This window comes from Drosophila subpulchrella, chromosome 3R, assembly GCF_014743375.2.
Source record: "Drosophila subpulchrella strain 33 F10 #4 breed RU33 chromosome 3R, RU_Dsub_v1.1 Primary Assembly, whole genome shotgun sequence".
NCBI classification, from domain to species: Eukaryota; Metazoa; Arthropoda; class Insecta; order Diptera; family Drosophilidae; genus Drosophila; species Drosophila subpulchrella.
This window is the reverse complement of record NC_050609.1, coordinates 7,882,034-7,904,761: the sequence shown is the minus strand read 5'-3', so window position 1 is coordinate 7,904,761 and position 22,728 is coordinate 7,882,034. Positions and strand designations below refer to the sequence as shown.

General features: G+C 46.0%; 9 protein-coding genes across 17 annotated transcripts; 5 read left to right on the top strand and 4 right to left on the bottom strand.

Annotated features, from left to right (window-relative positions):
* Positions 1-156: 156 nt before the first annotated feature.
* On the bottom strand, positions 157-1,122 carry LOC119563467. Its single transcript, XM_037876877.1, has 2 exons — positions 620-1,122; positions 157-313 (listed from the first exon to the last, which is right to left on the bottom strand). Exons 1-2 carry the CDS (start codon positions 1,120-1,122, stop codon positions 157-159), a joined length of 660 nt encoding a protein of 219 aa, XP_037732805.1.
* A 615-nt stretch (positions 1,123-1,737) lies between these two features.
* Positions 1,738-2,661, top strand: LOC119556971. The gene is made up of 4 exons (XM_037869485.1): positions 1,738-1,956; positions 2,023-2,261; positions 2,350-2,460; positions 2,520-2,661. Exons 1-4 carry the CDS (start codon positions 1,738-1,740, stop codon positions 2,659-2,661), a joined length of 711 nt encoding a protein of 236 aa, XP_037725413.1.
* A 12-nt stretch (positions 2,662-2,673) lies between these two features.
* On the bottom strand, positions 2,674-3,640 carry LOC119556961. Its single transcript, XM_037869472.1, has one exon. The coding sequence runs from the start codon at positions 3,474-3,476 to the stop codon at positions 2,763-2,765; it is 714 nt and encodes a 237-aa protein (XP_037725400.1). The 5' UTR covers positions 3,477-3,640; the 3' UTR covers positions 2,674-2,762.
* Positions 3,641-3,708: 68 nt separating this feature from the next.
* Positions 3,709-4,962, bottom strand: LOC119552745. The gene is made up of 5 exons (XM_037862530.1): positions 4,580-4,962; positions 4,316-4,420; positions 4,069-4,257; positions 3,893-4,009; positions 3,709-3,838 (listed from the first exon to the last, which is right to left on the bottom strand). Exons 1-5 carry the CDS (start codon positions 4,960-4,962, stop codon positions 3,709-3,711), a joined length of 924 nt encoding a protein of 307 aa, XP_037718458.1.
* A 168-nt stretch (positions 4,963-5,130) lies between these two features.
* Positions 5,131-6,162, top strand: LOC119558808. Of its 2 annotated transcripts, none has more exons than XM_037872085.1 (2): positions 5,131-5,676; positions 5,790-6,162. In XM_037872085.1, the coding sequence occupies exons 1-2, from the start codon at positions 5,248-5,250 to the stop codon at positions 5,865-5,867; spliced, it is 507 nt and encodes a 168-aa protein (XP_037728013.1). In that variant the 5' UTR covers positions 5,131-5,247; the 3' UTR covers positions 5,868-6,162. The 2 variants fall into 2 exon arrangements, with proteins under 2 accessions (XP_037728013.1, XP_037728004.1); XM_037872076.1 differs by having other exon boundaries at positions 5,786-6,162.
* A 547-nt stretch (positions 6,163-6,709) lies between these two features.
* On the top strand, positions 6,710-9,153 carry LOC119552777 (tRNA modification GTPase GTPBP3, mitochondrial). Its single transcript, XM_037862593.1, has 3 exons — positions 6,710-6,963; positions 7,721-8,026; positions 8,085-9,153. The coding sequence occupies exons 1-3, from the start codon at positions 6,775-6,777 to the stop codon at positions 9,069-9,071; spliced, it is 1,482 nt and encodes a 493-aa protein (XP_037718521.1). The 5' UTR covers positions 6,710-6,774; the 3' UTR covers positions 9,072-9,153.
* Positions 9,154-9,468: 315 nt separating this feature from the next.
* Positions 9,469-11,456, top strand: LOC119547613 (golgin-84). The gene is made up of 2 exons (XM_037854540.1): positions 9,469-10,880; positions 10,946-11,456. Exons 1-2 carry the CDS (start codon positions 9,542-9,544, stop codon positions 11,158-11,160), a joined length of 1,554 nt encoding a protein of 517 aa, XP_037710468.1. The 5' UTR covers positions 9,469-9,541; the 3' UTR covers positions 11,161-11,456.
* Positions 11,180-18,421, bottom strand: LOC119547597 (C2 domain-containing protein 5). Of its 2 annotated transcripts, none has more exons than XM_037854521.1 (10): positions 18,258-18,421; positions 17,902-18,203; positions 17,437-17,782; positions 15,257-16,887; positions 14,035-14,374; positions 12,710-13,831; positions 12,567-12,654; positions 12,112-12,501; positions 11,773-12,045; positions 11,180-11,709 (listed from the first exon to the last, which is right to left on the bottom strand). In XM_037854521.1, exons 1-10 carry the CDS (start codon positions 18,419-18,421, stop codon positions 11,647-11,649), a joined length of 4,719 nt encoding a protein of 1,572 aa, XP_037710449.1. In that variant the 3' UTR covers positions 11,180-11,646. The 2 variants fall into 2 exon arrangements, with proteins under 2 accessions (XP_037710449.1, XP_037710457.1); XM_037854529.1 differs by having other exon boundaries at positions 11,647-11,709; positions 15,257-15,555.
* A 613-nt stretch (positions 18,422-19,034) lies between these two features.
* On the top strand, positions 19,035-22,158 carry LOC119550718 (loricrin). 7 transcript variants are annotated; one of them, XM_037859669.1, is made up of 6 exons: positions 19,035-19,679; positions 19,764-20,162; positions 20,232-20,421; positions 20,613-20,831; positions 20,916-21,085; positions 21,145-22,158. In XM_037859669.1, the coding sequence occupies exons 1-6, from the start codon at positions 19,352-19,354 to the stop codon at positions 21,192-21,194; spliced, it is 1,356 nt and encodes a 451-aa protein (XP_037715597.1). In that variant the 5' UTR covers positions 19,035-19,351; the 3' UTR covers positions 21,195-22,158. The 7 variants fall into 7 exon arrangements, with proteins under 7 accessions (XP_037715597.1, XP_037715572.1, XP_037715562.1 ...); XM_037859660.1 differs by having other exon boundaries at positions 19,352-19,679; positions 19,746-20,162; XM_037859652.1 differs by having other exon boundaries at positions 19,352-19,679; positions 19,746-20,162; positions 20,913-21,085.
* The last annotated feature ends 570 nt before the right edge of the window (positions 22,159-22,728 follow it).

Here is a 22,728-nt window from a genome sequence, read left to right as displayed (position 1 = left end):
CAGGTCGACCAATTAGCCACAAACAGAGGCATATACATTTATGAGAATGTTTTCGATTTAATGAAGATTATCTGTGAAATGGACTTGTGTGCCCGTTCAGAGTTCATCTTGCCCAATTAAATATACACAAATGTTAGACTGCACTGTGAATTTATTTCATCTGACCAGTCGAGTGGCTAGGTTTATTATATCTATTTTACAGCTGGGATATGAGCGATGGCATTGACCCCCAAGGAAGCCAATCTGTTCGGCTCTCTCGTATTTGTCTCGATAATGCTGCTCATTCTCAGCGAAGCCTTCGTGTTGGGAGGGTCTGGAATTAAAGAAATAATTAAATCAGTTAAAATACATTTAAAATCAGGCTTATAACTGATTCCCACAGACATTTTAATTTTATATTTAATGATTGTTTTTGGTAAAAATAAGCATCCAATTTAAAAAATAGGTTTGAAATGGGGTAGGATCGAATATCAATATTAGTTCGGAAGTTAAAATTAATTGAATAAAAATAGTGGGATAATAAGTAAGAAGATTGTTAATAATAAAAGTAAAAAAGGTAAAGTAAAACAGGTTTTATTTATTAATTACAAAACTGAAATTGTCAGGGGTTTCAACTTACGTGAGCAGGAAGGTGATGACCTGGGTGACCATTCCGTAGAAATGGTCTTCTGCAAAGGGATGGAGGGCCAGCTCGCAGACACTTCGCATCAGGCAGGATCTATGGAAGCCGTAGGTCTCCAGCATGCGCTCCAGACCCTTGTACAGTTGCCCGGCCGTTAAGTCACTCGGATGCATCAAGTCCCCCAGATTCTCCTGCTGAAGATTTGCATCCAGTCTGTTGTCCAACTGACGCTTTTGCCTGCGGGCCAGTTCATCCGCCCAGATAGTGGAATTGTAGAAGGCGGAAACCGTCGCAGGTAGGTTATAGTTCATCTGGAAGCCCATGTCAACAAAAACTTTCGTACGGGTGTTCAGGTCGGCGGGAATGGAGATGGATGAGGTAATCTGGAGTGTCGTTGAAGCGGGATACAGGAGAACTCCATAAATCGGGCAAACCAGGGTGATAAGCAGCAGGGTGACCTGGCTGAGATTTCCAACGTTCTGTTGCTTTGCGCGATACATGGTGTTGTGATCCACTTGGGGAGCACGCAACGAGCCAGTCGAAATCGAGTTCTCGCCATTGTCTATTTGGGGATTAATTAAGAAGAGCTGCAAATGAGCGGATCAACGACCAGAAACAAATGCGTGAACAGCAATTAGAACGGTCCTCAAAAGAATTCTGAAAGTGGAGCGTAAATTCCATCATCGTATGGCAGCGTGATCTGGCCAATCAAGAAGCTTCTCCGCATCACCCTATTCTTTTCCGCAAGAGCCATTTTATTTCCTCTAGTCATAATTTGAAACCGTTCTTGGTCTTACACTGCAAAATGCTTCAAAAACTTGAGGTTTTATATATTTGAAGAATTCCTACATTTTGTTAACCATTATTTTTTTTAATTCAAGGTATCTTAAATTTGGTTTGATTGATTTGGTTGATGTTCTAAAAATTTCTGAAACATAAAATGATAATAAACTATAGTATTACTATAATAAAATATATTATTTTCTGTGTAACCTTCTCAATGCAAAGTTGTCAATATCTTGGACAAACAAATATTGCGTTCTCTGTGGATCGTGGCGCAGATCGAAGTTTAAACAAAGACGGATTAGTTAGCATTGCACTCCAAAACAAACAAGATGGTCCACAGGGCTCTCACCTGGCTTTTACTGCTCCTTGCTTTGCTATTCACTATCGATCTGGTGGTAAGCCACACTAGAAATATCTATACTTTAGATGGAAGTCGATTGGGATTAAGCAGAAGTATCAAAATATTAGATGGAAATAGTAACAGCAGCTTTACTCCTTTGAGTCGATCGAAACGTTTGGCCATCTACAATGGCCAGGGAGTTGTCAAGGTGGGATCTTGATATAGATCAATCACTTCTCAATAATCTGTGTATCAACCAAATCACCTATTCCAGTGGGTCACGGGCTTGGCGTATCCCGTGAAACAGGCCGACAAGGATCAATCCTTTTGGTTGTTCTTCAACTTACAGGGCCAGTTCATACCCACCACCGTTCCCCTCTACTGGTGGAGCTTCTGGAACACCACTGCCTTTGTGTCCACAGCTCGTGAGTGGCGCAAGGACATGCAGGCGAAGATTTTGCACGACGAGGCCCGATCCTGGGTGTACAATGCCATCGAAATAGGCATGGAGCAGTGAGTTTGATTTATTTTAAATATTATAATATATGATACCTTCGACTAGATGTCATTTACCTTCAAAAATCATTCCCCTGTCTTCTAGATTGGACGGAGCATATGGAGGAGTCTGCCTGCTAAGAAGCATATGCGAAATCTCTCAGAAACCCTTTCAGAACAGCAATATCTTCAGCGAGATTGTTAATGCAGTGTTGGTGTAAGTAATATGTAACATTTAGAACCAAGAAACAGATCATATTTTCATTCTTATCTCAGACCGAGCCTGGACAATGTGGGCGATAAGTATTTGCACGCCCGGGATGCCGGACGTGGAGGAGCAGATTGCGAGCGGACCTACAGCGAGTGCAATCCGCTGCTCTGGACCCTCGTCAAAAACATGGCCAAGAATCCGTTTTAAAGATCAACCATATTTTTGTCCTCCAGTCACTCAGGGAATAACAATTTTAATTGTCTCAACAAAATAAAAATTTGTAAATGCTTTAGATTCTCGGGATGTCCTTAGTTATTTTTCTTGCAAATGGCTCTGCGGCGGAACTCGGCCCAAACCTCGCAGAGCATGGGTTTCACCAGGCAGGTGCACTCCTTCAGGGGCAGGGCGTCGGGCCTGAGGCGCTGGCACTCGGAGAAGGAGGGATACGGGGTACGGGGCTTCACACAGGGCAGAGGTCCCCGTTCCCGTTTGCACGACGGGGGTCGACGACCATCGCGATGGCAGCGACGCGCCAACCGGGGACAGGCCTCCTCCGTGGGATCCGGACAGGGCTGGGGACAGGCTGTAGAGGGCTTGGCCGAGGGCTTCCTGCGCTTGATGGGCGCCGGCTTGGCCTGGGCAAAACAGCAAATCTTCTTGGGCTTGATCTGGATGGGCGGACAGGCCACCCACGTCTGCCAGTACTTTCGCTTGGCCTTGTCCGACTCTACGTAATAGATGTCATCGAAGCGCGGATTGAACGGACAGGTCGTGTCGTCGGGATCGCAGAATGGATTGAGCCACATAGACACCGACTGCACCATCTTGGGCTTCTTTTTGGGCGGCGCCTGGATATCGGGTTTTCCGCAGGGGAACTTGGTCAGCACCTTGGGACATCGGTTTTCTCCCTCGCCCTTCTCACAACCAGAAGCGAATCGCACACAGCTGTTCACCGCACCCTTCACCATTGAGGCGGGACGGAGGAGCAGGGCCCGAGAGGTACTCACACCACTAATTGCCATTCTGAAGCTTAAAAATTTTGAACTTTTTACCGAAAAAGATTTTCCAAAATTTGTAGGTCCGAAAAAATTTAGATGGAATTTAGATGGAAATCAAATGGAATTTTGATTAACACGATACTGGAGGCGAGAGACCTATCCAGCTCGAAAACGGAATGAGAACTGAGGACTTTGGGTTAGCCCCCACACCACATAAATGACACAGAGCGGAAGTTCGTTTCCCAGTTTACTTTGTTTACATTTTGTTACCACTCTGGGTGAGGAAGTCTAAAACATTGTAAGGGCAACTTGGGGAGTAGAATCGGGCACAATCCTGGATGTCCATGCGGTGCCTGTACTTATCGTCGGCTATCTCCTCGGGCACTCTGAAAATGAATACATTCAGTGGGTTTCATTATTATGTATGCATTTAAACTCACGTTAAGACGATTCGCATAAGATCCTCCAAGAGAAAACCCTGGTCATGACCTTCATTGAATTTGGCTCTCAGTTCGCACATGGCTCTCTTAATACAGGACCTAAGATCTAACTGAAAACTGCGGAAAAAGGTTAAAATATTGATTTACTATTTAGTTTTTAAGTTAACATAGCTTACACTTTTCCCATGGCCTCAAATTGATCAAAAATCTCTCGGCGCTCTCTATATCCACGATTTAATTTCCAAGTGGGCACTTGAGCCCAGGATTCATAAACCTCTTCATGCGGTTGATACTGCTTCTCATATTTACTAGAGGAAGATAAACTCCAGGGGGTTTGGTAGAATGAACCGCTGTTTAATGCGGGGCTAAAAAAATAAATACTAAGTTACTATAATCTTGAAAAATAATATGGGTACTACTTACCTTGTCTTATAGACATTATCCTTGGATTGGTAGAAATTCTTGCGATTTAAAGGCGAAGATGCACTCCAAGTAGTTTTGTAAAATGAATCCCTACTGGAGGCAGGACTAAAAATACATTTTATATGGAAACTTGCATGTTCTTAAAGGAATACCTTTAGTAATTTACCTAGTTTTAGTTTTGTAAAAAGATCCTCCATTAACAACGGGGCTGAAACATTGTATTCCGAATTATTTTCTTGAGCCACAAGAATCTTAATAATTTACCTGGTGTAATATGCATTTTTATAAGGCGTGGTGTAGTAGGGATAAGCAGGTCTTTTGTAATAAGACCAATCATATCGCCGTTTTGGTGTGGGCTTTGGCCTTAGCCTCTTCAGAATCTTGGGCTGCCAACCCTCAATGGTGTCGGGCAATGGAATGTACATGTCAAACTCTAGACTATACTGAAGGCCACTAGGTCGAGCACCCAGAATGATTTTGGTGAGGGCGGCGGTCAGGAGAACCGCTGCCTTGTCCGGAAATATTAAGCCCCTCACCCGTCGCGATAGAACGCGATTCTCCAGAGAGGACTCCAGCATATGGGTGTGATTTCCCAGAACCGATGCGATGGCTCCAAACCAAAGAAGTACCAGAATCGTGGACCTCATGCCGTCACTCCAAGAACTTAACTGATCTGTGCGCCAGGTACTGGTAGTAAGAAATTAACGCCAGGTGAGTAGCGCTAATTGAGAAAGGTGGGCTGTCTTACAGCATCAGGTGGGCCTTGATTCGCACGCACCTTACATGTCACGTTGCTTTGTTTAAGATCAGAATCATTTCATCAGACGCCGCCTCTTTAGAAGCAGGCTACGTTTTGGCATTTCAATACTCTTACACAATTCCCAGACTTTTTTTTTAACATTAACTTTATAACACATAAACACATCCCAAGAATGGTGAACATCCAAGGCTGCACCCGGATGATGGTGAACCGCTGCATCGAGCTGCTCCGCGCGAGGATCGAGTGCGCTTCGACGCGCCACATCGCCAGGCGGTACCAGCAATCCCGGGATCAGGGTAAGGTTCTCGCCCAATACCTACCCGAGGAGCAGGTGGTCAGGGAGCGGGAGAAGGCGGACATCTACAAGAAGAACAAGCGGCGCTCCATGTGGGAGCAGGACGAGGGCCACGGCGGTCGAGTCACCGGAAGGGACAACCAGGAGCGCTTCGATGACGAGCAGTACCGACCGCGGGAACTGGAGAAACGCAACTACGACTGCACCTGGGTCAATTTCCCGGAGAGTGTGGCGGCCAAGCAAAGCCGCAGAAAAAGCTACTTGGATGTAATTGAGGATGAGACACCTCGACGTCGCAGAAGTCAGGTATAGGGTCTTTAGCTTTTATTTTCGTTTTAAAAAATATATATTTTTTATTACATATATTTACATTTATTTTTAAATATTTTCTTAATAATTATTACTTTATTCCCAGGAAGACCGACCGAATACCGCAAAACCGTGGGACGATGAGGCCCGCGCTTTTATCAACCAATGGGAAACCAATACAGCCATGATCAATCGCAACCGATTTGCCCGGACCACTGATTCATGTCCGCCACCTATTGTATCTTCCCGGATGTCCAACGCATATCGCACCCGAAAACGCCAGTTCTTATACTAATACTAGTCCAGTTTTACTTGACAGTATCCGCGTAAGAAATTCAAATGATTGTACTTTCCAGTAGCCTGATCAAATTGTTAGTGAACAAGGCAACCGATTTTAAAGTGTCAAAATCCGAAAACGTATTACAATGTTGTGTGTCTGTAGCCCAGATGTGATTTCAATATCCAAATAAATTATCGAAATTATTCCTTGCTTTCATGGCTCTTCGGGGGATTGGAAGATTCATGCCAACATGGAGAATGGTGCGCAGCCTGTCATCCCAACAGAAGGATTCTGGAAAGCTAACAAAGCATATTCCGAACAGGACACTTCGGGATATGCTTAAAACCTTGAAGCAAAGGACCCAAAAAGAGAAACGAAAATGTCCTTATAATCCCAAGGAACTGCAGAGGGAGAGACTTACAATGTTTATCAGAAGAAAGCTGTGGGGCCATCGACGTCCGTTCTGAAAGTTGGCTTTCTGAATCAAAAAATAACCAAATCTTATTTTAAATTTGAAATACATAGGTAAACCCCTTAGTTCAAATCGAACATTTGACTTTTATTTGAAATTGATTGAATTGATGATTTTAAAAATGAATTCAAAATTAAAAGTAGGTTTAAAAAAGGTTTGTGCCAGCACTAAAGGTTCACCCAAGTTCCCCACCATTGGGTTTATTTATTTTTAATGCCTTCACGGTTCAGTATATATCTCAAAACCGAATAATATATTTTTGAAACGGTCGTTCAGCGGTCACACTGGAGCTCACGTTTAATTGTTTATTATTCGGCGGTTGGTTTTTAATTGTTTTTCGACCATGGCGCTCCTGAGAAACGCCTCCAACGGTTTTTTGGGCAGCTTCCGTCGGTTCGCCAGCAGCGGATGTACGATCTACAGCCTCAGTTCCGGTCATGTCAAGTGCGGTGTTTCCGTAATCCGCGTCTCTGGGCCGCAAACAAAGAAGGCACTCCGAGCCATTGTCGCCAATAAAGAATACGAACCAAAGGCAAGTCAATTGATACTATATATATTTGAGATATAGGCACCTTGACCTACAAAACTAAAGGGGATTTGTAGAAAAGAAAGAAAGAAATTAATAAACTTCTCATTTATTATTTATTATTTATACAGAAACTGTATGACATTCCTTTAAGACCTAATTGACATTAAATTGATCAATTTAAGCAATATTATTATTATTTAATTTTGGATTCAAACTTTTAAAAAGAATTGCCGGTTTGAATTGTATATGCTGGTACAGCTAATATATATTTAGAAAGGCTTAACCACAAGACCTGTTGATTTTTTAAATTTCTTTTAAGAGGAAGTAGACATTGAAGATAGGTATTTTACGTGAAAGCAAATTTCTTTTATTAAAAATTACTTCCTAACTTGGGTGATTTTGTCAAAGATTTAAAATACCTATTTGCAGACAAGTAACATGGGCGGATATTTAGGATTAAAATATCCAACATTGTTTATAAATGGCAAGTTGCCAAATTGTGTTTAAATAATTTTATTCACGGACCACAAAGTTTTTGTTCTTTGGGCCTATTGCTAGAAATACATATGTATAATAGTCAGCTGGTTTCAGAGTAAGCTCTGCAAGGGTATCTAAATCTTAACCTGAAACCTGCGAAACAAAATAATAATGGGTTGTTAATTGACGCTAAAATAAATAATGTGCTCGTGTAGTAAGATTAAGACTGTGACACATGAATTAATAATTTTAATATTTCGTTGTTCTAAACTTTTCCAAACAGGCTCGCCAAGCGTATTTGAAATCCTTCTACCATCCTGCTAGCAAGGAGATGATTGATAGAGGCCTCTTACTTTGGTTTCCGGGTCCGGCGTCCTTTACTGGCGAGGATTCGTGCGAGTTCCAGGTTCACGGATCCCTGGCTGTGATTGCGGCCATGCTGGATGCACTGGGAAAAGTGGATGGTTTGAGGCCAGCGGATCCAGGTGAGTTCACCAAGAGAGCCTTCTTCGGTGGCAAACTGGATTTGACGGAGGTGGAGGGATTGGCCGATCTCATACATGCCGAAACGGAGGCACAAAGGAAGCAGGTGAGCAGTATTATAAATGAAATCTATGGGATCTAAAATAAATTATAATTCCTTCTAGGCATTGCTTCAGAGCACTGGAGCACTGGCCCGCCTCTACGACAACTGGCGCCGCCGGCTTATCCGGTGTGCCGCCCACTTGGAGGCCTATATAGACTTTGCCGAGGAGGAGCAAATCGAGGGCGGCATTATCCTGCAACTCACCAAAGAACTGAAGGCGGTGAGGCGTGAGATTCGCGAGCATTTGAGTGATCAGCGACAGGGCGAGCTCCTCCGTGATGGAGTTCGCACGGTCATCATCGGAGCACCCAATGTGGGCAAGAGCAGTCTTCTGAATCTCCTCTGCCAGCGATCCGTGTCCATAGTAACGGATCAGGCGGGCACTACCCGTGATATTATAGAAACAATGCACAATTTCGGTGGATACCCGGTGGTATTTTCGGATACAGCCGGACTACGCCGACATACTACGGATAGTATAGAACAGGAGGGAATGCAGAGAGCGAAGGACTGCCTGGCTCAATCTGATTTGATATTGCTCCTTGCAGATGCCAAGAACATCACACAATTGACGCACGACGACGCTGTTGCCCCATTTGTAGATAGTTATTTGGGCGAACTGGATATACCCCTGGACATGTGCTCGGGAAAACGCCTGCAACTGGTGGCCAATAAAACGGACACCTTGTCGGATGAAGAGTCCCAGCAGTTACACAAGCTGTCCAATGTCTTGCCCATATCCTGTCACAAGCCCGATAAGATGACCGCTTTTCTGGGGTCTCTGGAGAAGCAGCTGCAGGAACTGTGTGGTGAGCCCCGGGCGGAGAATCCACGCATCACAAACTCACGCTACCGACAACAACTGGAGCGCTGCATAGAGAACATCGACATATTTCTAAGAGATTACAGACCCGATGTTTACCCGGACATGGCCATTGCCGCCTCCAAGCTACGCAACGCCGTACGCTGCATCGAACGCATCACCGGGCACATTAGCTGCGAAGATATACTCGACGTCGTCTTCAAAGACTTTTGTATTGGAAAGTAATTGATAATAATAGTTTAGTTAGGCTCGATGATTTAATACTACTGCCCGTTGAGTATTGAATAAAGTTCATATACATTTTAAAGCTTTGAGTTTTAAATGTGGGTTGGGTTCAATAGTTTTTTTGTGTTTTATTTTTTAGGTAACCTTTACAATATAATCATTAAAGATTTGTAACATTTCTAAAAAAGATATAAAATATATATCTGTAACAAAATATCTATGATACTTTCTTAATCTCTTTTTCTGTTTATAAAAATTAAGAGCATTTGACGAAGTACACATATCTAATGTGTAAGTTGAAAAATATATACATTTTTTACTTTTTATATTACCGATTTAAAAAATATCTCGTTATTTTTAGTGTGACCTTGCGTTAGGGGGTTACCGTTCGGTAGTCAGTGCTGACCTGGTCACACAGTGAGGTATTGTTTACGTGTTTTGCTTGCAGAGATTTGTGTTATTAGAAAAACATGTCATCCTGGATCACAGGACTGGCGGACAAGGCCGAAAACATTCTAAACAAGCTGGACCAGAATGCGGCAACGGCCCTGCAGACGGACAGCCCCACCGGAACAGCGGATCCCATGCGCAGGAGCATGACCAGCAGCACCCAGTCCTTGTCCCTCAAGTCCACTCTGTCGCCAGCGAAACGTTCGGTGGCCAATAGCTCATCCAGTGTAAAAAGCGAGGGTGGCGGCGCAGTGGTTACCAAGGAGATGCGCCAGAAGATGACCACGTCGGCCAGTTTTTCCAACAATCCTGACGGCGGTTCCGGCGGTTCCATGTTGTCCGACACCCACGAGCTGGCTGCCTTCAAGATCGCCTTAAACGAGATCACAGCCGAAAGAGATGAGCTGCGTCTGCGTTTGGATCAACTCAACAACGAGAGCGAGAAGTTCGATCTGCATCAACACAGCCAGATGCTGGAAGCTCTGGTCAAGACACTTTCCGAGGAGCGAGACAAGGCGGTGCACGACTACAATGAGGCTCAGAGTGCCAACATGGCGTATGTGCACTCCATCTCCGAACTGGAAACCAATCTGGCCAAGCTGCAGCAGGAATACATGAGCACCGCCCACAAATTGCAGATGCAAACCAAGGAAACGGATCAGCAGCGCCAGGAACTGCAGGAATACCGAATCAAGGCGCAGCGGGCTCTGCAAGCCAAGGATTCCCTCATCACAGAGTTGAAGGCTAGGCCCATGGAGGAGGGCGCCGATCCCAACTTGGTAGCCAAGGACAGCGAGACGCGTTTCCTGCAAATCGAACATGAATCACTAAAGCAAGAACTAGAGCATGCCAACGAGGAACTACATAAGGCGCGGCTGCAACTAGAAGATTACCTTTCCCAGGAAAGACAACGCCAGGTGGAGCTGAGCTCAGCCCGCCAGCGGGAGGAATCAATGGCCAAGGAGTTGCGACAGGCACGCGAACACAGTGTGGCCTTCGAGTCCGATCAAAGAGTTCTCACCCAGGAATTAGCCTCACTCCGTCAACAACTCAGTAACCAGTTGGCCGCCTCCGCCACTCGGCTTCAGGAGCGGGAGCAGCAGCTACAGCAGTTGCGCCAGAGGCTCAGCGAGGAGGCCAATACGGGAGCCAAAAACGATTACGAGACTCGGTTAAAGGCTTTAACTCAATCACTGGTCGAGCGGCAGACTCTTCTGGAAAGAGTGACCAGTGAGAGGAATGCCCTGCGTTTGCAGCACGAGAAGGCGCAGACGCAGCTGCAGCAGAACATGCACCTGGTTGAAATGGAGAGTCAGAGGGGCAGCTCCCGCCATGCTCTGCTCAACAGCACGGATGATGGTGAGTGTTACATAGTTCGGCAAATAAACAACGCCTTAACATGCATCTCTTATTTATACTTCCAGTCAAGGCGCAATTCCCGCTGCTCATGCATCCTAGTCCCTTCGACAATCGTGTGGCCCGTCGCTTTAAGCGAGCTCTTCGCCAGGCGGACTCCATGGGCATCCGGGTGGGCACCTTTCTGCGTCGCTATCCCATGATGCGAGTCTCTGTGATCGTCTACGTGGCCCTGCTCCATCTCTGGGTCATGTTCGTGCTGCTCTCCACCACACCAAACTAATCGAATCGCTTCGAATCCATTAAATTGAGCAATTGTTTTATTTTTAAATATTGTATGTATTGTATTTTACACGCCAAAATTGGATATCTAGAAGTACGAGTATATGTGTGTCATGTTTGTGGTTGCAACAATTGTTTATATCGTTAGTATACTTGTGTCTCGCACCGTTCTAAATTCAATATTCAATAAACATCAACTATGTACAGAAATTGCAATTGATTTAACGCTAAAAACATCAAGCAAACAAGTAACAAGACCGAAAATATTCGCACTACTAAGTTAGGATTAGGACGATTCCTCACAGTTAAAATATTGCATAAAGAATCCAACTACAGAGACTGTAAAGTTGTTAAGTGAACGTGAATTAGATTAACTTCAGTTGCTGGGCAGAGCTGACAGTTCTAGCTAAGCGGAAGAAAATAGAGAGTAGAGGCTCTTGGGACGATTCGCGTAAAATAGGCGCTATATGCCCCGCAAGTTTTTGTATCAGTCATCGGCATGGTAGCTCACATAGACGGCATCGCCACCAATGCTAATCAGGCACTGACCCTAAAATACATAAGTTGGGTAAGTTAAAAGGCTTTCAGATGGCCAAACAACTGATTGGGTTACCTGATTCTTGTGCTGATTATCGAACAACATTAGTTCGGTGATGTAAAACGAGACCATGGCATTTCCGCCCAGTGATGCAATGTGGGCCCTCACCACAGCTAGCAGTTCGGTGATAAAGCCATGGACAAAGCCGCTGATTCCGCCATTCTCCCGGATCGAGGTACTCTCTCGTATGAAGAAAAAGTTCAGGTTGCCCAAATATTTATCTATACGACCACCGGGTATGAAACTCAAGGGCGTCAAATCCACTCCGTAGCGATCTCGCAGAGGAAACTACCAAGAAGTACGCATATAAATTAAAAAATAAATATAATGTATAAATAAGTAACATATACATACATATCGATTACGTGGAAGAAGCCCAACATTCAACGCTTTAACTCCGGTGGATGGCAATCCTGAAGCCAGGTTGTTCAGACGTGATGGAGAGGTTTTGCGCATTTTAAATGAGCTCATCCCAAACGGCGGTATAGCAGTACTGGTCGGCGTAGGGGTGTCCACCATCTGATCCTCGTCCAGGGGAAATATGTAATCCTCCTCCTGCAGCATTCGTTTTCCATTTAATTCAGGCTGGGATTGGGTGGCATGCACTGTGCTATCATGGAATCCGTTCTGCTGTTGTGGAGGTGGCTGCTGCTGTGGTACCGGGCGACCACGTCCACGGTACTTCATTTTGTTGGCATCGGTTAGCCCCATCGCCATGCCAGTTACTAGCAGTTGAATTTGATCCTGGAAAAGTACATTTTTAATTAATTAAGGGGTGACTATGAACCAAGTTGTATTATTTCACTTACCGTCTCTGGCAAATCTAGTCGAAATCGAAGATCGCAGATGGCACAGGGTATCATCGTGCGTAGCTTGAAGTAAATGGTTTGCAGCAGTCTAGGGAAACATATATTTTGTATCTGTTGGTCATAATAACAACTGTAATACCTACCTCTGAAAGTGTTTGGGGAAGCCGTTAACACTTTGGCCCACCTCCAGACGAGCGCGCCACACTTGGGTGAACATCTGAAGATTCTTGACAGTATCCATTTCTAGCATTCCCGGTACCTGTTGCGTATTGACCACATGGAAGCCTTCCGGTGGATATGGCTCCATCAGCAGCGATATGATTTCCAGATCTTCAATGTCGTCCACTTCTAAGACACACAGCTCTTTGTTGCCGCAATTCAAGTCGATCTCGTTCATCTCCTCCTCATCAGAGTCATCCGTATCCGATTGTTTGTCCCCAGAGGCGCCAGTGGTTGTGGCTGCTCCCGCATTAGCTGCCAAATCAGGATCCAAGCTTTTTAGCTGATAGATCTCCTGATTGCGCTCAAAGGTCTCTTGCAACTTCTTTTGCAGCTCATTCAGCTTTTGCTTGTCGGTCCACGAATTGCCAGCTACAATTTTTGGCACCTGCGGAACCGGCAGAGCTGTGAGAAATAGAGCTGTGCCCGTGGCTATTAACGCTATCATGCGCTCTCCAATGGCCACTTGTGTGCGTAGCCCAAAAATGGCGTTCATGCCCTTGGCCTTCAGCTTGTTGATCAGCACTCGATGCAGTTCGTACTCCAGGAAGGGCAGTCCATCGGATATCTCTTTGGCGTTCAGCTCCGCACGCAGATCTCTTTTGGCGCGCACCACTTGAGCCTGCATGAAACAACCACGTCCGGTGACCTGCATGAACTCAGGCACTTCCAGCGTGGCCAGGAGTACGTCCGGTACTCGGCCCTTGCGGCACACGGCACACTTCTTCATCTTCACGTTGAAGGGCACGGAGCTTAGGTTGTAGGGTATGTGGCAGATGGCGCAGGCATTCCGAGGTCCATTCAGTGGGGGAAGTCCGTAACGCTTACCTCCCGAACTGTTCCCGGTGCCCAAGGAACCGCTGTCCTTGCCAATGCTCGTATCTCCGGCACTGCTTCCATTCCCTTCCTCCACGGAAGTTGTCATGGCCGCGACGCCAGCTGCTGCCTTTGACATGGTGAAGACATCGGTTTGCGATACAGATCGGTTAAACACCATGTTGATCACTGCCGCCGTTCCAGTGGCAGATAAAACGCAGACATCGTCACTGCAAAACAAAGATACGGTATTAATTAAGCTTATCTCAGCAAGTGGGTTTATAAAGTTCTGAATAAGAGATTACTGATTACAATCCTTATAAAGATTGTTTGGAAGTCACCTGTTTAAAAATAAAATCAATTATTGTACCTATTCTTAAACATTAAACATATTGATAAGACTCAGATACTGGTAGACACCTCTTGTACTTACGAAATAGTTGTGGTCTCCGCATAGCCTAGCACTACATTGCAGCCCAGAGAACGGGCATGCGATCGGATCTCCATGCGCAGCTCTGTCCACCAGCTGTCGCGCACCTCCGGCTCATCCGGATTGGGAACTCGCTCCAGCAGTTTCACAGAACGTGCGGCCACCGTAGCACCCAGATGAAGAATAAAGCCCGTTGGGTACTTTGTCATGGTTAGGAAGGGATATTCCAACATGTCTAGGCTGTCGGCTGCTGTTCCTGGTTTGGCTCCCACTGGCGGCTGCGTTAAACGCATCATAGCCGTGGCGGCCACCAGACGCTCACTGGCCACACAAATAGAGTTTCCTGCGAAGTTAAAAGATATAGAAATATTAAATGCATTTTACAGACATGGTTACTTATGGGTCTTACACATAGTGAATACATTTATATTTACAGCGGAATGACTTAAGCCAGAATAGACATTAATAATTTGGAATTTGCCAATTAATGAACATGAGTTTTACATTTAATCTCCTGGATATAACCTACAAATATGTCAGTAAATGGATGGTGTTGATTTGAAATTAAATTTACCGATTGTGTAGAAACCCCTAATAATTTTGAAATTATCAAAAGAAATGAAAACCTATAGACTGAGACGTCAGTTCAAATCAAGTCTAACACACGTTATGATAGTGTAGTGGAACATTAAAGGATAGATCAGATCGGATGAGGCATTCGCAAGATATAGTGTGGGAAAGACTTGGCGATACAGAACAGCAATCACCCGCCAAAAGTGCGGGCGAGGTGAAGAAACAGAGAGGAGCACGCACAGACACACAGAGGTACATCGAGAAAGGACACCGAGATTAGGCGGAGCATCTACTTACGCTTCCGGTGGAATGTAAAGGCTATGCCTGATGGCGAGATGCGGCAGCGGACGCAAAGATAGAACGTTGGATGAGACGTTTACGGTTACTCAGAGACGAGAGATGGTGAGAAAAAGACACACGGAGACAGCAAACACACAAATATTGAACAGCAACTGGTGCTTAGATGGTTAGAGCCTAAGGCCTTATCCTAGATCTTAACTAGCAGGATCGGAAATCCCTAAACAGCCCTGATCCCGTTTTCAAGTCAAAAAACATAGTGATATTTTGCCAAATTAGATTTCCTTGAATCTCAGGAGTTTGCACATGAATTCGGAATCAGGGCTGCCAAGCCTTGAAATGTCCGCTTACATACCTTTGGGCGTGACACTTAGGTCGGAGTCGGAGGATCTACGGCAGATCTCGCCGACGGTGACCGGGACCATGGTCGTGGCCGTCGAGGCGGTCGAAGTCGAGGCGCTATCCGCATTCGTGGTCGCCGAGATTCCGCTCTTTGAGGGACTAGGCGTCAGCTTAAGACGACTGCTGCTCACAGGCGAGGCGAAGCGCTTCAAATTGGGACTGCTGCCCTCCACAGTTGTGGGTATATTTGACGGTCCACTGCTTCCGGCTACGCCTGTTGAACCTGGCTGCTGTTGGAGTTCAGTGCTGGATCTAAATTCGCGTGGTTGTTGTTGTTGTCGAATGGCAAATGGAGCAAGCAATGATGACTCATTATTGTGGTTACTATGGTTAGTACTATTAGAGATATTTACAGATTGATCTAATTGGTCAGGGCAGGGAGGGTTATAGTAATCAAAGGTAAAATGGTCGGATTGGGTGGGAGTAGGTGTCGAAGGGCAGACGCGCAGCTCGGGCGCCTTCAGCAGCAACGTGTTGGGCGGTACAGAAGTTTCGGGTGCCATCAAATGATTCAGCGAGGCACTGCGCTGCAAGGTCTTCTCGTAACTGGGAAGTACGTTCAATTGCAACATGGACGAGGATCCACTTAGATTCGAGCCCAAACAGTCATCGGAGCAGGTGGGCAACTCCGGTTGCGAGCTGTAGTATGGCTTGCGCTCCAGAGAGGGCACAAACGGCAGTTCCGGTCTCTTCTCCAGTTCGCTACTCTTGGGACTCAGATGCATCAGCTTTTGCAGGCGACGAGAGAAGCCTTTGAGGTCCTCGAGCAGATTGTGGTGTCTGGGTCCCAAATCTTGCTGGCTGTTTTCACAGCTACGTGTCTCTCCTGGCTTAATCCAATTATCCTGTAGATTCTCCTCCTCGTCAAGAGACTCGTCCGCGTTGCTATCGGGCGCACCTATTTCCATATCCAACTGCAGCGACTCTTCTGAATCAGTTGAGTAATTGGATGTTGGCCGAGTTTTGGCCTGAAACTCATCTCCTGGTAAATCAGGCGCCGAACGAGTGTTTTCCTGATACTCCGACAAACCGGGGACTGTGAGAAAACTTTTGTCAGGCATACGACCAGGACGAACATCCGCATCGCTACTGATGGAACGCGTTATAAACGGGGGAATAGATGACTTCAATGTCGAAGCGTTAAAGCGAGACTTGCGCCGGCGCTTAAAACTTGAAGTGGCAGCCGCAGCTCCTCCAAAGATGCTGCTTAACGATTGCGTCGCATTCTCCGGGATCTTCGGCTCAATCCGACGTATTAGCGTGGCATACTTCTGAGTAAAAACCTTGCTCGAGGAGAGGGTTAGACGGCGCATGCGGTGTCGCAGCTTCTTCTCGCGACTTCGATCGCCACGCTCGTCCTCCTGCCGTATGAGGTCCTGCATCAGTTCCGCATCCTCGGTGTCGCTGCTGGCACTCTCCAGGTAGAACAACGTTGCTGCTGCCGCCGCTGCTGCAGACGAAGGCGCCGACGAGCTGGGCTCCCTATATATATTGAGACGATATTGGGGCGTTCGGCCGGAAAGCGGCAGACTTGCGCTGCTGGCCCCCGCACAGTTGAGGAAGTCTAGATACTTTTGTGTCAGTCTAGCCGTTTTCGGGGAAGGTGATACGGAACGTAAATGTTTTATAAACACAAACACGACACAACAACGAAACAACAACGATTGAAACGTGCAATACGATACGACAAGGAGCGAAAGTAGACATTTCGAGGGATGAACATCGTCGGAGAGATTTCGGTGTGGGGTGGAGAACGTTCAAGAGAAGAAAGAAATTGCTTTAGAACATGTTTAAATTGGCTTTCTACTAGCACCTAGATTCGGCTACGGATGCTAAACCAAGACTTTATACAAACAGGGGCTGGTTGGCTTCGGGTACCGAAGTTTCAAATACTCTTGCAACTTCAGGTTGTCATGTACTGAAAAATGATTGAAAAAATATCATAAAATATATGGGAGGTATAAGTATATCATGATTATTATTAGACGGTCCCATTTAAATATAGTAGACTTATGTAACATGTGTAATACAGACAAACAGAGCATGACTAATTTTCTGCAAGAGTATGGTAATTCGCTAAATAAGTAATAATTATGACTCACTAGATGGCCCTTAGTGTCAAAAAATACTCACTCTTCGATAAGTGCCACATCCGCGCTGTTCGGCTGACTTGTGGAGGTGTCCTTGATCAGCGTGACCGCCGTTCCGATGCCTCGGGCCACCACGCCCACATCGCCCTCCAGATCGAAGCACTGGGTATATCCGATGACGGCATTAGCACCCATATTTATGGCTTTCAGGCCCATTCGCCTCTGCACCTGGCCCGACAACTTGAGGAATACCACCTGTCGGGCCTCGTTGGAAGCACGGGGAGTGCGAATTTTATCTATCCACTGGTACTCCGGATCGTCGTTGACCACGAGTTCCTCAACAAAGCCGTGGATTACCTGGGCGCGGTAGCCAAAGGGCACACACTGGGCTGTGAAAGAAAGATAGATCGTAAGAGGCTTTTTTTTGAAGATGTAACGAACTGATCCTGGTTTCAATAAAGCAGGTTAGCTTAAAGACCGGATAGAGGCTTTCATAAAAACTACATACAGTGGAAGAAGGGGATGCCGCATGAACTCTGCCGGAACTTATTAACGTCCGAGAAGAGATCCACTTTGACGATCACGTTGATCTCGCCGCGGATGCCGTGCATCGTATCGAAGACCGGAATCCAGCCGGAGAGCACGGTGCCCTTGCCGTGCACCGCCTGACTAGAGCTCTCCAGGCACAGGGGATTCAAGCTGATGTTGACCTTTCCGATGGCATCGTTGGCGGAGTAGGTGTCGTAGTCCATCAAGCGGATTTGGAGGGGCTCGTCCTGCAGCTCGGCATCGTCCACCTCGAAGCGAAACCTGTCCAGATGAAGGAGTTACAGAATGAAGAGCTAACATTAGTTAAGACCTCACCAGTCGGTGTTCCAAGTGGGATTCAAACTCTTGCGGAAAACATCCGTCTTGTGGGTCACCGAGGCCAGTTTGATCTCCACGAAGGCGTCCGTGGTCTCGCTACTCTTGTCCATCACGGGCAGGTTGCGCGCCGCCTTGATCTTCACTCCTACCTTGCCCGGCATCCTGTCTCTTTCGCCTGTCGCCCCTTTTCACCAGATACCAGATTGTAACCACTGAATTTCGACCAGAAGGATTCACGTTTTATCTTCTGTTTTCCATTTTCCCAGTTCTCAGTGTGACCGCAGTGGGGGATTAGCGAAATCCCAAGGTATCAATCTTTGGGGTGGGAAAGGAATTACCTTTGTTTTGTGCTAATCTAAATGAAAGTGGGGGTATTACACAAATCATAGGATTTTGAGAGCCTTAATTGTATAAAATTAAACTAATACACCTCCTAGAAAGGTAAATAAAGCTGAAATTAACTTTAAAGTGGTGATCAGTTCTGCCTGCAATAATTTAAAAGATAGTAGCATATGCACCTCTACATTAATTTTAAATTAAAACACAATCTGTTAAGGGATTTTGAAGAGCTTTAGCTTAGGGGTATATTATATCCCTGATGTTTAAGAAGTGAGCAGTTTGATCCCATTCAATATTGCATTTTATAAAGTGGTATGTTTTTCATCTGAGAACTGAGAGCAGATGTTAAAATATAGCTATTTCTAGCCAAATCTAACAAACGGCGACAACCCTGCTTAAGAATGCGGTGACGAGTGGGCAGCGCTGCAACAAAAATCAATAGTCGCCGCCATATTTTTTCACTAAACGCAGACCAACGCGCTCCGGACACCCGAAAAATGTTTAGATAAATAAGTTAAATAAGATAAGCCATAGTTGAAAGTGCATCGATTAGAGCAGTGAGTAAGTGACCAGTGACCATCGACAGCAGCGATTCCCGGTCGCCAGCAAAAATCGCACGACTCTCCGGCATCCGAGCGCTGCTTCTTCTTCCCCGGGCTTCTGCAGTCTCGAAATCCGCGTCTGATTTAAAGGAGTCCCAGTGCAAGTGTTAGTGCGTGTGTTCCAGAGTGCTTAGTCAGCCAGCGAGGATCATGGAAGGAGCTTCAGTGTCCTCGCCATCGATGGGCGGCCCACGTGGCGGCGGCTTCCGCGGACGCGGTGGTGGAGCACCGATGCGCGGTGGCTTCGATCGCGGACGTGGTCGTGGCGGTCGCGGCCACTTCATGGGTGGCATGCGCGGAGGCGGCGGCAGCGGGATGGGCGGGGGACCGCCCATGCAAGGCATGATGTCGGGTCCTCCGCGGGGTATGCGAGGTTCCCGCGGCGGAATGGGCTACCAGGGACGCGGCGGTGGCTATCAGCCGCGCGGTGGCGCCCCCATGGGCATGCGTGGTGGTCGTCCGCCCTTGTACTCCCAACGTAAGTTCACCAGCCGACCCCCTGACTCCCAACCGAACCGTGTAAATCCAATCCAATCCAATCTAGCTCCCAAACAACACACAGGTGCCGAAAATAACAAGACCGTGTCGCCAGTGCCGACTTCGACGATCAGTGGAGAACAGCCAGCGGTTGAGCCAGCCGGCGACGATGCCACCGATGGCCAGACATCGTCGGCCGCTCCTTCGAGCAACTCGCATGGCGGCAGCTCCGCCCCAGGTGGCAGCAATGGCGGGGGACCTCCTCCGTATCTGGGCCGTGGCCGTGGACGCGGCGGTCCCTTCAGCGGACGCGGACGAGGTGGCGGCGGCTACAACTCGCACATGAACGGCAGCGGCGGCGGAGGCAGCATGTATGGCGGCTCCCACAGCCACCACAGCAACTCCATGGGCGGCGGTCCGGGCGGAGAGCATGGCTCGATGCCCAGACGTGGAGCACCGCGCGGCAGGGGCGGCTACAATCAAGGTATGAGTCGGCCACCCTTGCATCATCATCAGGCACATAATCCCAATACACAACTCGCACCGGTACCAGCTCTCAAACGTGGCGCTCCCGGTGGTCCTGGTCCCAAGCGCGGTCGCTACGAGGGCGGTCCCTACGGCCAACGGCCCATGACGCCCAAGTACCACTCCACCCAGCAGCACATGGGTGGCGGCGGAGGCGGCGGCATGTCCTCACAGTCGTCATATGGCTCGCCGCCAAGTCACCATGCGCCAGCGCAGAGGTAAGACGTCGATAAATTGTGCATATAATAGCAATAGTACTTTGGAAAGCCACTTAAAGATTTGATTTATACTGGGTTATATAAGTTTATAGATGTGGTTATATTTAAAAAAAATCTGAGTTATCCATCGAGAACCTTTCTTAATGCCTGAAAATTTAGCTTAAAGACTAACGTACCCATTTTCGATACAGTCACCATAGCTACCAGACTCACGACCAGACCCAGCAAGTGGATCCCTATGCGCAGAGCGGCTACAGCACCCAGACCACTCAGCAGGGATACAATGGCTATGGCCAGAGCGGCGGCAGCAGCTATGCGGCTCACACATCGCAGACAAGTGCTCCGGCCAGCAGTAGCTACGCGGCCCACCACGGCACTGAGTACGATCAGAGCCAGTATCAGAACTACAAGTGGGTTACCTACTCTTGACTCCCTCTCCTCCCCTCCGATTGGACCGACCAGGTGCTAATGTAACGCTTTGTGTTCCCCAGCAGCTCGACGGGCTATGCTGCTCCGCAGGACACGCGGTACCAGTCGTACAGCCAGGACTACAGCCAACAGTACGGCTCGACTGCCGTGGACTACAATGCCGCCGGGCAAGCGGACTACAGCCAGCATGGACAGCAGAGCACTGGCTACGATGAGCGTGCCTATGCGGGTTATGGTAGGTGATTTCAGTGCCCTCCAGTTGCGTCATCCGTCATCGGTCTTCGTCTCTTGCAGATTCGCAGGCCTACTCGCAGAACTATTCGAATGCAGCCGCCTACTACTAGACAACCGCTTTCCACTCCCACCCCTGACGGCACACTAGAGATCAGAACGCTGCGCGTGCTCCGATAGGCCAAGAAACCAAATAAAAAGGGATTAGGGCAGAAAGAAATCGAGTAACAGGAAGGGAATCTATGTTTAATGCAGCAAATAACTTGCAATACATTATGATACACAACACACACACGCGGTCACTCAGAACATACAATTTTAGTAGTAAGGATACAGTTCTCTTTTTCTTAGCATTTAAGCCAAATCGTGTTTCGACGTCTTTCTATATAAACCCCTTGCCCAAATTAATTTTTCCCCACTTGTTTTCGTTTTGTCTCCCCCATGAATCCTGAACAGAAATATTGAAAATACCCGCATTGCCTGTTGTTTAATGTTTTCTTTATAGACAAACGGAGCTAGCCTGCACTGAGCTCCAGCCTAAAAAAATGATTATGTGCTCCTCCTTAGTTCCATTTACAATTACAATTCAACTGTGACCAAAGTATGCTAAAATCATATTTTTTATATGACGGGAAACTACGAGTACGTACATGATCTTCTTAATGAACTAAACTAAATTTAAACATTTTGTGAATCATGTCAAATTGTATACAAATGAATGCAATGTATATTTTAGTTATTAAGCTCAAAACCGCAAACGACTCTCGACAGTGAAAGTTGATTTTCAATCCCATATACTCCTGAAAAGCGTTTATGATTTTTCAAGAATGTGTTTTTTCTTTACCATCTCGACGTGAATGACAGAAGCCAGACTTATTATTTTCTTTTTGTTTAAAAAAAAACTCTTATAGCCACAATTTAAGCAAAAAAGTTCGTAATTATGTAACTCCTTTAAACTAAGCTGAGAAAAACAAGTAACGAAATACACAAAATATATTAGCAAAAGATGCAAAAATCATAACCATTATCAAAGTCAATAAAATAATGTTCAAAAATGTGTTTAATGCATTAAACTTATTTAAGCGTACCTATTATTATTTAAAATATTTTGTTTAAAAAAATCAATCAGTAAAAATGCAAATAATTAAGCAAAGCTATCAATCAAAAATCGTATGAGTGAACAATATGAAAATCAAAAGACTGAATATATTCACGAACCGCACTGCAGCACTGCAAGCATACAAATCATGAAATATGAGAGACAAATGAATGAAACCACAAAGTATTAAGTATTTACGAAATAATTACAAAGTCAACAAATGCAAAGAACAATTAACGCCAAGCAATTATAAAAGTGCCAATATACCAGAGCAACCACACTCAGGATATCTTTAAAAAAGAAGAATTACAAAAAATAATATGACGAAACACGTTTCGAAATTTCAAGGACATCAGTCAATCGAATTTTTAAGATAGTGTCGCGAAATTATTATCGAGAATGTTTACAATGATTGACAATTAGATAAATATCTAAAATGCAAAATGAAAGCACTGAAAGTACAAACAAAAACATATACAATTTTTAAACATATTTTGGTAAGTTAAGGTCAAAGCCAAAAAATATACATATATAACAAATTTAAGCAT

Bases quoted from the DNA above. Each gene is read 5' to 3' on its own strand.
- LOC119547613 (XM_037854540.1), top strand. From the start codon at position 9,542: ATGTCATCCTGGATCACAGGACTGGCGGACAAGGCCGAAAACATTCTA. The intron at 10,881-10,945 runs GTGAGTGTTACA...TTATACTTCCAG, and splicing joins GCTCAACAGCACGGATGATG to TCAAGGCGCAATTCCCGCTG.
- LOC119547597 (XM_037854521.1), bottom strand. From the start codon at position 18,421: ATGCCGGGCAAGGTAGGAGTGAAGATCAAGGCGGCGCGCAACCTGCCC. The intron at 18,204-18,257 runs GTGAGGTCTTAA...TCATCTGGACAG, and splicing joins CCCACTTGGAACACCGACTG to GTTTCGCTTCGAGGTGGACG. The intron at 12,655-12,709 runs GTAGGTATTACA...ATGTTTCCCTAG, and splicing joins TTCCCCAAACACTTTCAGAG to ACTGCTGCAAACCATTTACT.
- LOC119558808 (XM_037872076.1), top strand. From the start codon at position 5,248: ATGGTGAACATCCAAGGCTGCACCCGGATGATGGTGAACCGCTGCATC. The intron at 5,677-5,785 runs GTATAGGGTCTT...CTTTATTCCCAG, and splicing joins CTCGACGTCGCAGAAGTCAG to GAAGACCGACCGAATACCGC.
- LOC119552745 (XM_037862530.1), bottom strand. From the start codon at position 4,962: ATGAGGTCCACGATTCTGGTACTTCTTTGGTTTGGAGCCATCGCATCG. The intron at 4,258-4,315 runs GTAAGTAGTACC...TTATTTTTTTAG, and splicing joins GATAATGTCTATAAGACAAG to CCCCGCATTAAACAGCGGTT. The intron at 4,010-4,068 runs GTAAGCTATGTT...CTTTTTCCGCAG, and splicing joins TTTGAGGCCATGGGAAAAGT to TTTTCAGTTAGATCTTAGGT.
- LOC119556961 (XM_037869472.1), bottom strand. From the start codon at position 3,476: ATGGCAATTAGTGGTGTGAGTACCTCTCGGGCCCTGCTCCTCCGTCCC.
- LOC119552777 (XM_037862593.1), top strand. From the start codon at position 6,775: ATGGCGCTCCTGAGAAACGCCTCCAACGGTTTTTTGGGCAGCTTCCGT. The intron at 6,964-7,720 runs GCAAGTCAATTG...TTTTCCAAACAG, and splicing joins ATAAAGAATACGAACCAAAG to GCTCGCCAAGCGTATTTGAA. The intron at 8,027-8,084 runs GTGAGCAGTATT...AATTCCTTCTAG, and splicing joins CGGAGGCACAAAGGAAGCAG to GCATTGCTTCAGAGCACTGG.
- LOC119556971 (XM_037869485.1), top strand. From the start codon at position 1,738: ATGGTCCACAGGGCTCTCACCTGGCTTTTACTGCTCCTTGCTTTGCTA. The intron at 1,957-2,022 runs GTGGGATCTTGA...CACCTATTCCAG, and splicing joins ATGGCCAGGGAGTTGTCAAG to TGGGTCACGGGCTTGGCGTA. The intron at 2,461-2,519 runs GTAAGTAATATG...TTCTTATCTCAG, and splicing joins ATTGTTAATGCAGTGTTGGT to ACCGAGCCTGGACAATGTGG.
- LOC119563467 (XM_037876877.1), bottom strand. From the start codon at position 1,122: ATGTATCGCGCAAAGCAACAGAACGTTGGAAATCTCAGCCAGGTCACC. The intron at 314-619 runs GTAAGTTGAAAC...CTTTAATTCCAG, and splicing joins GTCATCACCTTCCTGCTCAC to ACCCTCCCAACACGAAGGCT.
- LOC119550718 (XM_037859617.1), top strand. From the start codon at position 19,352: ATGGAAGGAGCTTCAGTGTCCTCGCCATCGATGGGCGGCCCACGTGGC. The intron at 19,680-19,745 runs GTAAGTTCACCA...AATCCAATCTAG, and splicing joins TCCGCCCTTGTACTCCCAAC to CTCCCAAACAACACACAGGT. The intron at 20,832-20,912 runs GTGGGTTACCTA...TGTGTTCCCCAG, and splicing joins AGCCAGTATCAGAACTACAA to CAGCTCGACGGGCTATGCTG.